Source organism: Psammomys obesus, unplaced genomic scaffold (assembly GCF_907164565.1).
Source record: "Psammomys obesus unplaced genomic scaffold, mPsaObe1.curated_primary_1811, whole genome shotgun sequence".
Classification (NCBI taxonomy): Eukaryota; Metazoa; Chordata; class Mammalia; order Rodentia; family Muridae; genus Psammomys; species Psammomys obesus.
In genome coordinates, this window is record NW_026596256.1 from 13,519,119 (window position 1) to 13,533,246 (window position 14,128).

A 14,128-nucleotide genomic window follows, 5' to 3' on the forward strand; every position below is an offset into this window, starting at 1 on the left:
GCGCACACACGCGCATGCGCACACACGCGCATGCGCACACACGCGCACACACACACACACACACACACTGTATTCTTAAGAAAAAGAATTTATTACATAATTTTTCAAAAATAGAGTAGTCCTATAAAACTGATAAACAAATCAAGCATTCTTAATATGCATGATACATATAGAGACCTCAGGAACTCTACTTTCTTTTAATGTTCAAAGGCATTGTCTGTTAACTTTCTCATTTTGTGTCTGGGTTACATTCAGAAATATTGCTTCCCTGAACAATCATGAAATGTAGGTAAGGATTGATGATATTTTCCCATTTACGATATCCATGGCTGCCTGGGTCCTGATCATGCGCTCATTATTCGCAGCCATCCACCCTATTACCACTGGCCCTGGCTGTCATCTCTAGGGATGTCTCTCCAGGCACCCCTCCTCTGGAGGAATCAGAGGCTTCCCAAGGCTCAAGCTGGGAAAGCCTTGGCCATTTCCCCAAGCAAAGTCCCAAGTGAGGAGCCAGACCATAAGCCTTTGATATCTAGGAGCAGACAGAACTGGGGCAGCTTGCCCTTCTCCTTTTCACATCTTTAAAATTATTCCAAAAATCACAATAGAACATAATGTGGTTATCCTTTCCTTTGGAAGTTCTCGGTGTGGTTACAAAAATATTTAATAAAACAAAGCCAGCAGCCAGCCTATGGACAGCTTTTGTGAAAGGCGTGCCTGTGGCCAACTGCCAACTGCAGAGTTTCCTGCTGCCTCTGAGAAGCTTCAGGTCCACGGCTGTGAGGAAGAGGAAGGTTCTTACAGTCCCTCCTTCTCCTCAGCTTGGTCAGTGCTGGCCTTATACTTTGCAGAGACTTCTGCAAAGTGGGGAAGTGAGAAAGGATGAAAGACTTTTCATTTGTAGGAAGGTGAACTCACTAGGCTACAGGTCATGGTCCATCTTTTCCCATGTTTAAAGAGTAGTTTCCTGGGTTGTCCTTAAACTCTTGATTCTAATGTGTGACATTAAAACCAACCACAAAAGGAAGTCAACACAAAGTCCCCATAATAATATTATTATTGTAATTACCATACTTACCAGATCATTATATTAGGGAGCTGGAGAGATGGCTCAGTGATTAATAACACTTGTTGCTCTTACAGAGAACCTGGGTTCAGTTCCCAGAATTCATGCTGGGTGGCTCACAACTGCCTATAACTCCAGCTCCTAAGGATTTAACATCTTCTTATGGCCTCAAAGGACATCTTCACATGTATGCACATACATGTATATGAACTATTTTAAAATAACAATGAAATTAGGAATGGAATAAGGCAAAAGAAAGGACAGTTATAACAATAATGTAAAACAATGATCTCCAGACGGCAGAAAGTTGGGTTTATGTGCTTGACTGTGTGCGTATGTGTACCATGTGAGTGCAGGTGCCCTTGTAGGCCAGAAGGGGGCATTGGATGCCCTGGAGCTAGCATAACAGGTGGTTGTGGGTTGTGAACTGCCCGATGTGGGGGCTGGACATCAAACTCAGGTCCTCTAAAAGAGCAGCAAACATTCTTAACTGATGAGCTATTTCTCCAGCCTCTCCCTGAGGCTTTACTGAATTAACAACTTTTGACATCATATTCATGCATTATCGCTCCCATGTTATTGTCATCCCCAGTGCTACCAGTGGTTGAAGGAAAGAATTGTAAGTGAAGAAGGGCGAAAACAGCAAAATAAGCTGAAAGACCTCTCTCCGATTGCTGAGCGCCTGGGATGCACACTACCTCAGCTAGCTGTGGGTAAGGAAATTACAAGGGGATGGCAGAGCAGGGTCTGGCTTGGGGGTTACTTTTGCTGAGATTACTAAAAATGTATTTAAAGTGCACAGTTTAACAGTGTCCAGGTTGATTCCTGTCACAGTAAAATGTCTACTGTAGGAGCAGACTGATCTCAGAAGCCTTAATTGCTGGTACATGCATCAGAAAGTGAGTTATTAGAGGTCCCCAGAATTGTCTATCTGCTACAACATTTTTTCTTTCCTTTGTCCCTTATTATAAGACAGTCACATGAGAATACATTAGTAAAAATACGGGAGGGAGGCAGAAAACAAAGGGGTGGAAAGGGAGGAACTTGGAGGAGTTGGGAGAGGGAAAAAAAATAAACATTGTATGAAAACATTTAATAAAAAATAAATTTAAAATATATACATAAACTGTGTAATTACACAATGACACCCATTTCTTCTGGCTCAAGTTCCTACCCCTGTTGACATTAAGACAGGAGAGGAGGACCTCCCCTATCAGTGGACTTGGGGAGTGGCATGCATGCAGAAAGGGGAGGGAGGGTGGGATTGGCAGGGGAGGAGGGAGGGGCTTATGGGGGGATACAAAATGAATAAAGTGTAATTAATAAAAAATAAATAAAAGATTTAAAAAAAAAAAAAAAAAAAAAGACAAGGTTAGTGAGAGGTTGAGAAACAGGGCTACAAAGAGGCCCTTGGCTCTTGCCACATTGAAAGTTGATACTGCAGGGCAGCTTCCCCTGGAAACTTTTCAACAGCCATGAAAATTGTTCTTCTCATGCTGTGCAGTCCGTGAAAGGTCATGGCCACCCAAAAACCACATGCACTGGCACTGTCCATTATAACATATTGGGAACAACTACTTTCAAATTTTCCAATGGCCATATTAAGAAAGTAAAACAGAAGCTTTTACTCTGGAGAGATACCTCAGTGGTTAAGAGTGTTTGCTGTTCTTCCAGAGGACCAGAGTTTAATTCCCAACGCTCATGTCAAGCGACTTACAACCCTCTGTAACTTCAGCTCCTGGGGACCCAACAACCCCTTCTGGCCTCCACAGAGACCTATGCCATATGTCAGACATTCACACAAACAAACACACATATGAACATAAATCAAAACTTTAAAAATATCTTCAAAGCAAAACAGAAAGGTGAAAATATTTTACTAATCCATTTTAATTAACACAATCTACCCCAAAATTATCATTTCAATATATAATATAAAAAAATTACTAAGGTTCTTTAAATACTTTTTCAGACTGTTTTTAAAACAGTGTGTATTTTACATCTGAAGCATCAGCCTGAACGTGGGTTCAGTATTCACACACCGTTAGCGACCACCACACTGGATACAGCAGCATTAAAAGCCGGGGTTAGGGGCAGGGGTGACAGGCTGTGCTATACACACTTCACATTCACTGTCTTACCTTCTTAGACTAGAAACAATCCTGGAAGGTGCGTGCTCTAAGGAGGCCCCTATCTTACAAATGTCAACTGGATGATTACTAGAATTGCCATGTTGATTGAGAAAGGAATAAAATAGGTGTAATTCCAGTGGGGGAAATCCTAACAAGAAACAGCAAATAGATACAGCAACCCAGGGAGAAGAACAGCCCATGGTAAGGCCTGTGCAAATAAGGAGCAGAATTTTTGTTGGTAGCCTGGCTCTGCTGGAGTTTATATGTTAAAAGAAGTATAGCCAACAGTACTAGAAAACTGTACATGAAGGTGGGAGAGGTGGCTGGTCGGGTAAGGGCCCTTAGTACCAAGGCTAACAACCTGATCTCCAGAAGCCATAGAGTAGAAAGGACTCCTAGGCTTGTTCTCTGACTGCTTGTATGCACTTGTGAACACAATCACACTAAGTAAGTGAAGATGAAAGTAAGAGGTGGTTCATCATAAGCTGGAGGGAATTTATGAGCATTATCTTAATACTTTCTTTAAAAGAATCAAAGAACATGTTTAATGCAGTACCTGCAGCTTCAGCAAGAACAGCAAAATGACTGTCTGACCATACCAAGTTGCCTGGCCTGATCCTCTCATCTGTAATGGATACAATCTATGGCTTATAAGCTTGGACCAAAGCAAAATTGTTTATGTAAAGACTAGACATTCAATAAGTGCTGAGGATGGTGATATTGGCAAAGGACATACTTACACAGAACTAGACAGACTGGGCTTGAGGCTTTCTTAACATACACAAGGAAAACATATTGAACTACTGTAAATAAGATTTTAGGTAGTAACATGAATTGAGTAGACCTGGCCCTTTATGTCCACAAAGTCAACCAACAATTCACATTATATTGGTTTACTGTCACATAGAGACGGTTTAAAGAATGCAGGAGCAGGTGTATGCAAATGCCATGCCATCTTATGGAATGGAGTTGAGTGCTCCTACACTGGGGGAAGGGTGAAACCAGCTGCCCACAAATACCAAGATGATTACATTACACTCTGGAAGAAATGGAAGAACAGTATCTTCCTGGAAAGGAAACCTTTTAAAAATTCAGACTTTCACTGGATGTTAAATATTCAGGATGGACCCTTTGTACAGAGCTTGGCTTAAGTTGATACAAGCCGTTCCCCCCCCCCACTCCCTTTTCCTTTTTCTATGCCCTAGATCAGTGATTCTCAACCTGACCCCTTTGAGGCCAAACGATTCTTTCACAGGGGTCACATATCATAGCCTATATATCAGATACTTACATTATGATTCATAACATTAGCAAAGTTACAGTTATGAAGCAGCAATGGAAACAATTTTATGGTTGGGGTCAGCACATGAAGAACTTTAAAGGGTTGTGGCATTAGCAAAGTTGAGAACCACTGCCCTGAATGTTTCCCTTGCCTGTCGTCTTTTCTTCGTTCTTTACAAACAAGCCGTTTTTATCCACAGAGTTCTCAGACCCCAAAGGGAATGATTTCCAGCCTCACTGCCTTTGATCTCCAAGGACAGAGTATGACTTGGGGCAGGGAAGCTCACAGCAGGAACAGACTGCTTGAATCTGCACGCTGCTCCCCAGTCACAGACCTGCTCGGGAGCCAGCACTCATAGCTTGCTGACAGCTAACAGGCACCAGGGATGTGCTTGCTAGTGATGCCCAGTTAATGGCCAACTATGAAGAGTCAGTTGCAGATGCTAGCCATGGACTGGCCAGCTCTGCAAAGTGCGTTCTCTTAGCCCAGTAGGCACTGGAGGAATCGGTTGCTGCTACAGCAACTGCTCGGAGCCCTGATTTGCCCTGAACTCCCACTGGCTCCAAAAGGAGTTCGAAGTGCAAAGCAGAATGTTATAGAGCCAAAGGAAAGGGGTGGGGTGCGGACTCTGACCACCTGGAACGATTCGGTGAGCCCCAGCCCTAGTAACAGCTTTGAAGATCAGCTGACAGACAGCAGGGCCTTGAGTAAGAGGAAGATGTGCCAGCGATGAAACAATCTTCCGTGCCTACGTTTCCCCAGCAAACATTTAATCGCTGTGTCCCATGGGCCAAGTAGGAAGTAGGTTGCTGAGCGTCCAATTCTAGATGGCCGATCACACAGCCCCATGAGTAACTTGGGAAAACTAACAGATGTGAGTAGGGGTTTATACTGTATAAGGCACACTAGCCAGCCTCAAGTTCAGGGTAGGCCTTACGAAGAAAGCAGAGGCATTGGGAACCTCAAAGGACAAAATGCTAAAGGGGCAACAAAAAAATGAGAGCAAAAGAGCATTCCAGGCAAAGGGTTCCCGGAGGAAAAATTGGTTATGATGTTTAGAGATAGGGAAATTAACAAACCAGTGTTCCTGAAGCGTGAAAGTCAAGGCAGGGAGCCTTGAAGCTAGAGCGGCAGAATCAAATTTAAGATTTGCCAGGGTGAGAAGTGCATGCCATCTTAAAGGAAAGCCATCTGGTCAGGCACAAGCTAAAGTCAGGAAGCGACGTTATAAAAGCCCTAGGAATAAGGGCTCTGGATTAAGGGAGGGGCAGCCCAAGCAAAAAAGTAGAAAAACCAGTGATTCTAGAGAGTTCCTGAGGGCTGAATGAGGACAGGGACAACAGAGGAAAGATGACCCAGAGCAGTGAGCCTCATGTCTACCTGGTAAAAATGATGTGCAGCAATGAAATGATACACTGCCACAACACACAAGAAACTAAAAATCATGTGCATGCAAAAAAAAGGGAAAGAAATAAAATACAAAAGATGACACTTTATTCTATTTAAATGAAATGTTCAAGAAAACAGATCTAAAAACAAATAGCAAGGATTGCCTAGGGCTGAAGTAGGTATCAATTAATGCCTGTCTTAAGGGATTTTATCATAGTGATGGGAATGTTCTACTAAACTGAATTTAAAATGGTAATGGTTACATACTAAAATCGCTGAGGGCCGGCAAACTTTTTTTAAAGGTAGTTAAAGTACACTTAAAGACATTAAATTCTTTTTGATCTGTAATTTCTACTTCAGTAAGGCTCTCCCCACTCCCCTTAAAAAGATAGTTTTAGTTCCCAGGCTGGAAATGTAGAGTACTTGGCTAACATTCATGAAGCCCTGAGTTTAAGCCTCAGCACCACCTAAACCTGGGATGGTAGCACAAGCCTCTAATCCCAGGACTCAGGAGGCAGAAGCAGTATTAGAAGATCAAGGTCATCCTTGAGCCATATATAATGTTCAAGGCCAGGTTGGACAAGAAAAAAAAAAAAAGTTATCAAATAAGTACAGAGAAGTACATATCTCAAGACAAGATCTTCCAACTTAAAAAAAAAAAAAAATGTGAGGCCAAGAAAGGATGCTTCATAAACCCGCCAGGTAACTCTCTATTGCATGCTAAAGTATAAGAACCAGTAGATTAGAAAAACAGGACCAACGAGACCTGGAATTTATACAAGCCCTATAGATCCCAGATGTCTAGACTGAGAGGCAAAGACACCGACACTGAGCCAAATGAGACTGGCGAAGCAAGGCCGGGTCAGATGCTTAGTTCAGGAAGGTCCGGTGCAAACAGGCACATCCATGCTCAGATCTTCACTGTAACCAGGAGGCCCCTGGGGGGCCTTGGCTTCCAGAACACGGTAAGAAGGGCCCTAGACTATACTGAGGGGAGTATAGCTGCCTAAAATGGCATTTCAGAACTTCCAGAAGTTGGAGAAGTGTCTAGGTAAGTATGGAGTCAGAGGCTATTTCTGAGTGAAAAAGAATTGAGAATTCTTTGCTGACAAAGAAAAATAAGAAACAAAACTTTTAGGGCACAGAAGAATGAATGTTTAATTAATCCAAATTGGGGGGGGGGGTGGATCTAGGGCAGTTTAGCCAAAACAGCATCCATCTTCTGCAACTGGACAGTATCATTATGAGTACTAAGTAGGTTAAAAAAAAAAAAAAAAAAGAGGAATATCTACCTAGTATTTAATACCTCATATAAAGTTCAAGGGAAGGTCATCTGCTGAGAGTGAATGCAAGGCTTTAAGGTAGAGACCCTGCCAACATGGTTGCCCATGTCTGTACTTCAAGCACTCACAAGGTAAAGGAAAGAAAATCAGTTCAAGGGCATACTTGCTACATAGCAAGTTGACCTAGTTACATGAGACCCGGTCTCAAAAAAATACCCCTTATGTCACTGAGGAAAAGATGATGATCAAGGGCCAAAGAGAGGTTTGTGAAGCTGGCTAAGGCAAGATGGCAAAGGAGAGGGATGTATGAGGTACCAGACCATGAGATTCTATGATTCTCTCCAATATACTACACAACTCCCAAGCAGAAAACATGGGTTCAGTTTTGATGGGATCTTCTAAAGCAGAAGAATTGGGGCTTTGAGAGTTGGCTTTTGAGCTAATCAATGCAAAAGGTTGGCAGATGAAGAAAAGTGATAGCTTGTATAAGACAGAAAGGGAGCCTGGCAGAAACAAGCCTCCAGACATTGTTAGTTGGTGAGCAGTATGAATATTTCCAGGAACAATACTCTGGTAGTTGGAGCAAAATACAAAAGCTAGAAAGCCACAAACCTATTTAAATGCATGCATTGCATTAAATTTCTGAACTAGGGGGGTGCTGCTCCAGATTTTAATCCCAGACAACAGTGTATCCTCCATCCTCCACAAACATAACTGCAGCTGATGCTTATTAGTGCATCAATAATCCTGACCAGTGCTTTGCTCTTTACAGCATGGTGCCTGAGAAATGAGGGTGTGAGTTCTGTGCTCCTGGGATCATCCACTCCTGAGCAACTCATTGAAAACCTTGGTGCCATTCAGGCAAGTACTGCAGCCCCTTCTGGCAAACTCCAGGGAATGTTGCAGTGTGTCTCCAAGCAGTCCGAACACGGTAGCAGGGGACACAAAACTAAGAAGCAACAGCACATGTACATAATGCATGAATCCTGGGCTATCCTTGGCTTATTTAACATAAAGGTTTCTCAAGTTCCAGTGGTTCATTCTGTGTGGAGCAGTGTAGGTCTAATCATAAAAGCATGCTTAACTGCCTGCTTGAGATGTAAGTTACAGGACAATATACACATCATACATATGAATTTGTGCTTTCCATAAATTGCCAATATACTATGCCCAGCGCCTCCTTATCAACCATCTAACAGCATCCTCTGACGGCCACTCAGGGTAAATGTTTGATAACTTGCCTGTCCCTTCTGCTGGACTGTAAGCCTGAAGGTCAGAGACTAAGGCGTTCATCTCCACTGACCCATGTCCTACTATGTGGTTATTACTCCAAAAATAACTGGAGAATAAATTCCTGTTTGAAATTTTCAGGATCTAACTCCCTGAAAGAAGATCCAGGAGGCCCATTCTACACCAAGGCCTTGTCCCCAAGAGATGGCCAGAAGGCCAGGTGCTGGATTGAGGTTGCAGCAGCACCTGGGGACTATGTGGAAGCAGGAGGGAGGAGGGGCAGATGCTCAGAGGCATCTAAAGAAAGGGCCTGGGCAAGCGGTCTGTTGAATCACCTTTCTTCACCACTGAACATCTGTCCTGAGCCTGCCCCTCCCAGTTCTGAGTCCTAGGATGAGCCTCCCACTGCTTGGCCAGAGCCTGCTGAAACAAGCAAAGGTGTTTCCCTCTTGCCCACTGGGAACAGGCTGTCACTGCTTCTCTTCTATCCATCCATTCCTAAAACAAGCCTTTCCCAAAATCAGACACACGACGGTGGATACATGAGTATTTAAAAAACCCCTTTTGGAAACAGACCAGAGTGGTGGTGCACCCCTTTAAAGCCAGCACTCGGGAGGGAGAGGCAGTTGAATCTCTGTGAATTGAAGGCCAACCTGGCCTACAGATTGAGTTTTATGACATCTGGGGCTACACAGAGAAACCCTTTTTTCCTTTTTTTCTCAAAGAAAAGAAGAAACAGCAGAATACACCGGGGAGAAAGCTGGTACAGACTGCCTGCCCAGGCACCTTTCTCAGAGCCAGGCAGTGGGGCAATCCTCTCCACCTGTTTCTAAACCCTACCCAGCTGGAGTTCCTCCTGGATTCTGTGGGGTCTGACCCTTCCCCGGGAATGTCCCCTCTAACGAACGACACCACATTCTCTCATATCAGTTATGTGCTCGGAAAGGATAAGGCTTACACTGTAATGACGGGGTAGGGGCTCAGCTTGTACCCAGAATTTAAGTTCAATCCAGTAATTTCAGTTCCACTCATTTATGAAGTACTTACTGAACCCAGCACCAAGCTAGACAGTTGGGTTACTGTGATGTGTAAGAGCAAGATGCTGTCCTTAAATGGCTAGCGTACTAGGAAAGCAAGAATTAAGATATCTATGCTCTAAAGCTAGTCTCTGAGAGCTCACTATGTACCAGGTACTGATAACACCACAGGACACAAGATACTCCTAATCTTCTCTACTAAGACACTGACAAAAATGTACAAGATTTCAGATTATTAAAGGGTTAAACAAAATATTGTACTAGAGAGCAATTGAGACATGGCAATTGACATAATATCTTTGCAAAAGCCCCCTCCCTGTAGGATGTTTACTCCCCTTCCCACAGCATGAGAGAAACCCAGGAGTGTATCCAGGAACAAGAAAGAGCAGTGCAGAGGACCTAAATTGGGAGGGAGCATGTTTATGCCAGACTCTATCATTTACCTTACTGGTAAGGAGTCCTTTACAGGATTAGGAGGGCAGCTATGCTTCTAGCTGAATGTTAAAGATCCCTGAGGCTGCCCCAAGGAAAGCAGAATGCAGGTGTGGTCATCGCCTCCGCAATGAAATGGACTGGATGGATCTGCTGATTCGGAAAGAACAGATAAAAATCTTGGCAGGAAGAGAAATGCAGGATTCTCATCACGCTAGCACTATGATCCCCAATCTCAGGGGAAGCCACGTGACTGCCAGGGGCAGGCATGAAGCAGCAGCTCTGGACCTGAGTTGCCAGAGCTGCAGGACCCAACTAGGTGGTGAGGAAAAGGATACTTTAATTCCCAAAGCTTTTCCTCCCTACCAAAGCTCTGGCCAAAAGCAAGTTGAGACTTCGACTCTCAAAATGCAAAGGAAAGGGGTGTTACCTAGACAGAGTCATTGCTAGAACAACGGCTTCCTAAACTTCACCCCAGGCACCAGCATGGAACAGAAGAGATGATGTGATGGACGTGGTAAAAATGTGCACAGAAAATGTGGCATGCTGGCCACCATAAGGAAAGTTCAAGAGGATTGTAAAAGTATGAGCAATGAAATATGCCTGTGGCATAGGGGTGAACACATTCCTGTATACATGTGTGCACGTGTGTCCAGGCATGCCTGTTTTTACAGTGATTTCACGTGAAATTCTAAAAGTATTGCTCCTTTAAAATACACTGGTCTTTTAACACTACACACGTTTTCTTATTTACTCAAATACTTTTGTTTCCACTGTTTTTCGCTGACAGGTATTTTGACATAGTGAAGGTCTGTCATCTCACATGGCTAGCCCACTGGATTTTTCTCCCGCCAAAGCCAGTTTCCAAACTCCAGTCTCATTAAGTCCCCACGTAACTTTAGCTATTTAGAACCTAAGACTCTCCTGGGCTGGTGAGAAACAAAACTCATCCTTTAGCTTCAGGTAGGAAAAACGATAACCAGAACAGCAAGTTTTCCAGACAGAGGAGCCTCACTATTGCACCAAACCCTCAGGCTGCTAAGTACAGCCCTGGGGTAGAAACGAGGTCACCTCGGCCGGCAGGACTATACCAAAGGGTGGGGCCCAAACCTCAGAACTGGTCATCCTAATTGCATCTCACCCATCTCTACACAGGATCAGACTATTCCAGAGAGAAAGCTGGTCTTTGTCCCTTGTCTCATGGTATAATGTGTACCCTTGGTTTACTTCTTGTAATAAACGCTGGTCCTGAACGAACAGCTGCCTGTATGTCAGTCAGTTTCACACAAAGGCCCCCACAACTCATCCTAGTTCACACTCACTCTCCAGACTTCCCCTTTCCCACTCCACTGTCACTCGCCTTGTGAAGTCCTTTACAGTCCCTGACTTAGGCTGTGATGTTTTAACATGATACCTTCCGGCTGCCTCCAACTTACCCTTCAACTTTGGATCAAGTCCTCAGAGCAGTTCTCAACCTGGGGTTATGACCCCAAAGGAGTCTCGTATCAGATCTCCTGCATATTGAATATTTACATTATGATTTGTAACAGTAGCAAGATTTACAGTTATGAAGCAGCAACAAAAATAACTTTATGGTTGGGGTCACAACATGAGGAACTGTGTTAAAGGGCTGCAGTACTAGGAAGGTTGAGAACCACTGTCTCAGAGGATTGCCACAACCTACAGAATGAAATCCTAATTCTTAGAAAGCACCACTCATGTCCCTACACCTTCCAGCTTCTTTTCCTTTATCCCTACCATCTCCATTAGTCTGTCCAAGGTATTACCCCATTTCACTGTTCATGTACATGCTGTTCTATCTGGGAGGCTTTTACCAGTTCTAAGGAACCACTGCAAAGTTTATTCCCAGTCTAGATCAATGCTATCACTGCTGCAGCTTCTAACAACATGAGGCTCTTTGTCCAAATGTGTGTGTGTGTGTGCATACACTGAAGTATATAATGTTCCTAGGATTTGAAAGACTAAGCACTACCCCAAAAGTACCTTATTTTTCTCCACTAATTTCACAATAAAATGATACAGATATTAAGTGTTAGCAGGCTACAATGTAATAAAAATATAGTAATTTATACTATTTTAAAGACAGCTAGCTTAACTGCTAGAAAAATTAATTACTGACACTGAATTTCCACTAGATAGAGCTACTCTATATGGCTGAGATTTCACTTATGTCTTCATTTCTTTAGTCAACAAACACAATCCCTGACTTGAAGCTTGTCCAGTGTGAGGAATGGGGGGTGGGAGGACCTTCATTCAGCTATGGCTGGCAAACATATAGCCAAGTATAAATGCCTGCTTAATGTTGAATACACAGGACAAATGCTCAACACTAACAGCATCCTTTGTGCTTCTCCTCAGGTCCTCCCTAAGATGACATCACATGTGGTAAATGAGATTGACAACATACTGCGCAACAAGCCCTACAGCAAAAAGGACTATAGATCATAAGGCAATGCATGAGCCACAGAAGCTGCATGGGTAAAATCATGTGGGTAGGCAGTGCAGAACGACCTTACTAGCCACTCTTTCCAATCACTTAGCAGCTTGCTGCTCAACCTCTAGTGTCCCAGGATTCTCTGAGGTTTCTGCTGTTGCAACCACTGTGCACCCTGCGTTCTGAACACATCTGAAAATTCATAACCCAGAAAATCCATTCTATTTTCTTATCTTGGACTGGTTCCCTATCCTTGCATTGCTGTGTACCTCATGTTTCTGCAATGAAAAGAATACTGGGGTAGGGGAATCTACTATCTTCAGAAGAAGGCTGTACATATATATTTTTTTTCAAAAGAGCAAAATTCACAAGATATAGTATGTGAACTACATAGGAAATAGGATATCCTCGCTCTTTGGTCTTGCTCGGGAGAACAAACAGAACTAATTTACTTTTCTTTTTTCACATTTCATATTCATACTAACAAGTTTTATGTCACCTGTCATTCAACACAAAAATTTCTAGGTATTTGCTTTTACTATCTTTGAAGTTCTTTGTTGTTGCTTGGCCCTGTACCATCTAGCTGGAGTGCCTCTCAGGATTCTAATGTGTCCATTCACATAAAGGTATGAATACCCCTATCTTTACTAGATACATTAATGGCTAATTTATAAATGGGTTACAATGCTATGGAAACAGCTTTAAAGAAAATGTTAAGCATTCATTTTTTTTTTTTTTTTTTTACATTCTATTAAAACCTGCCTATACTTTCAATTGCTTATAGGCACAATTCTGCAATTTTAAATATCTGAGCTTTAGAATTATACCCATGCTCAGTTTTGTAATTAAACCTATAAATACCTGGAAAGGCAAATACTCAGTTTACCACTGGGACAATGTAATATAATGCTTGGTATTTTCCGAGAAGTTATTAACATGAAAACAAATCCTAGGCAACATGAAAGAAAAAAAGTCTCATTCCTCAGCATATGCTGGATGAATTAACTTGCCCAAAGAAAAAGCAAACTTTTAAAAAAGCTCCTTATTCTAACTGTATCACACACTACAATATATGCATGAAAGCTCTTTGCATGCAATAAACGAGCTTAACTTTTGCTCAGAATCTTGAGATGCACCCAGCCCTGCCTCTAAGCTACTCCCCCTCACTGTATCCCACTTGAGAAAAATTCTCAGACTATACTGTGTGTTATATCTGTAAATAAGGAGAAAACACGAGGTGTTTTTTTTTTCTTTCTTTTCTGTAAAGGTGGGGTCATTTTCTATCTGTCCATCTGTAGATGGAAAAAAAAATTCTACTTTACCTAGTTAGCAAGTTCTCCATCACTTTCAGATTTACACAAGAAATATATGAACTTAAAATCATTTTCAGATATGTATAACATGGTTAAGTTCTAAATCTTAAACTATCAGTGAAAGATATCAACAAATATGATTGTTACTACCTACAGCCTAGTAGGCAATTGAAAAGTTTCACCAATGAGTATCTGACTAATGATGGAGATAAATTAACTTTCCAGCTATTCACTGTAAATTTAATCCTCTGAACTACTGTATGTATAAATGAGTGAAGTGCTGTCTAAAAAAAAAAAAAATCAATTCATTTGCTTAAGAGTAATAAAGGCATCTGTGAAATCCCATAATAGATCTTGGGGTCTATCATTATAAGGCTTAAGATATATACATTTTCTCATCTATAAAATAAAAATAACGTGTCACCATGAAATAAACAATAATCACCTAAATAAATTACAACAACAGCTGTATTGCATTAATTGCTTAACAGAAGTCACAGCAGCCAAAA

The 14,128-nt window shown here is 42.2% G+C and overlaps 1 protein-coding gene across 1 annotated transcript in view; it reads left to right on the forward strand.

The window, feature by feature from the left end:
- Positions 1–13,959, forward strand: part of LOC129668694 (voltage-gated potassium channel subunit beta-1) — a 54,397-nt gene extending 40,438 nt beyond the window's left edge. Inside the window, exons 6-8 of the mRNA XM_055596769.1 lie at positions 1,659–1,779; positions 7,925–8,013; positions 12,231–13,959. Of these exons, the coding sequence (XP_055452744.1) occupies positions 1,659–1,779; positions 7,925–8,013; positions 12,231–12,320 (300 nt within the window). The 3' untranslated portion in view covers positions 12,321–13,959. The remainder of the gene's footprint in view (positions 1–1,658; positions 1,780–7,924; positions 8,014–12,230) is intronic.
- The last annotated feature ends 169 nt before the right edge of the window (positions 13,960–14,128 follow it).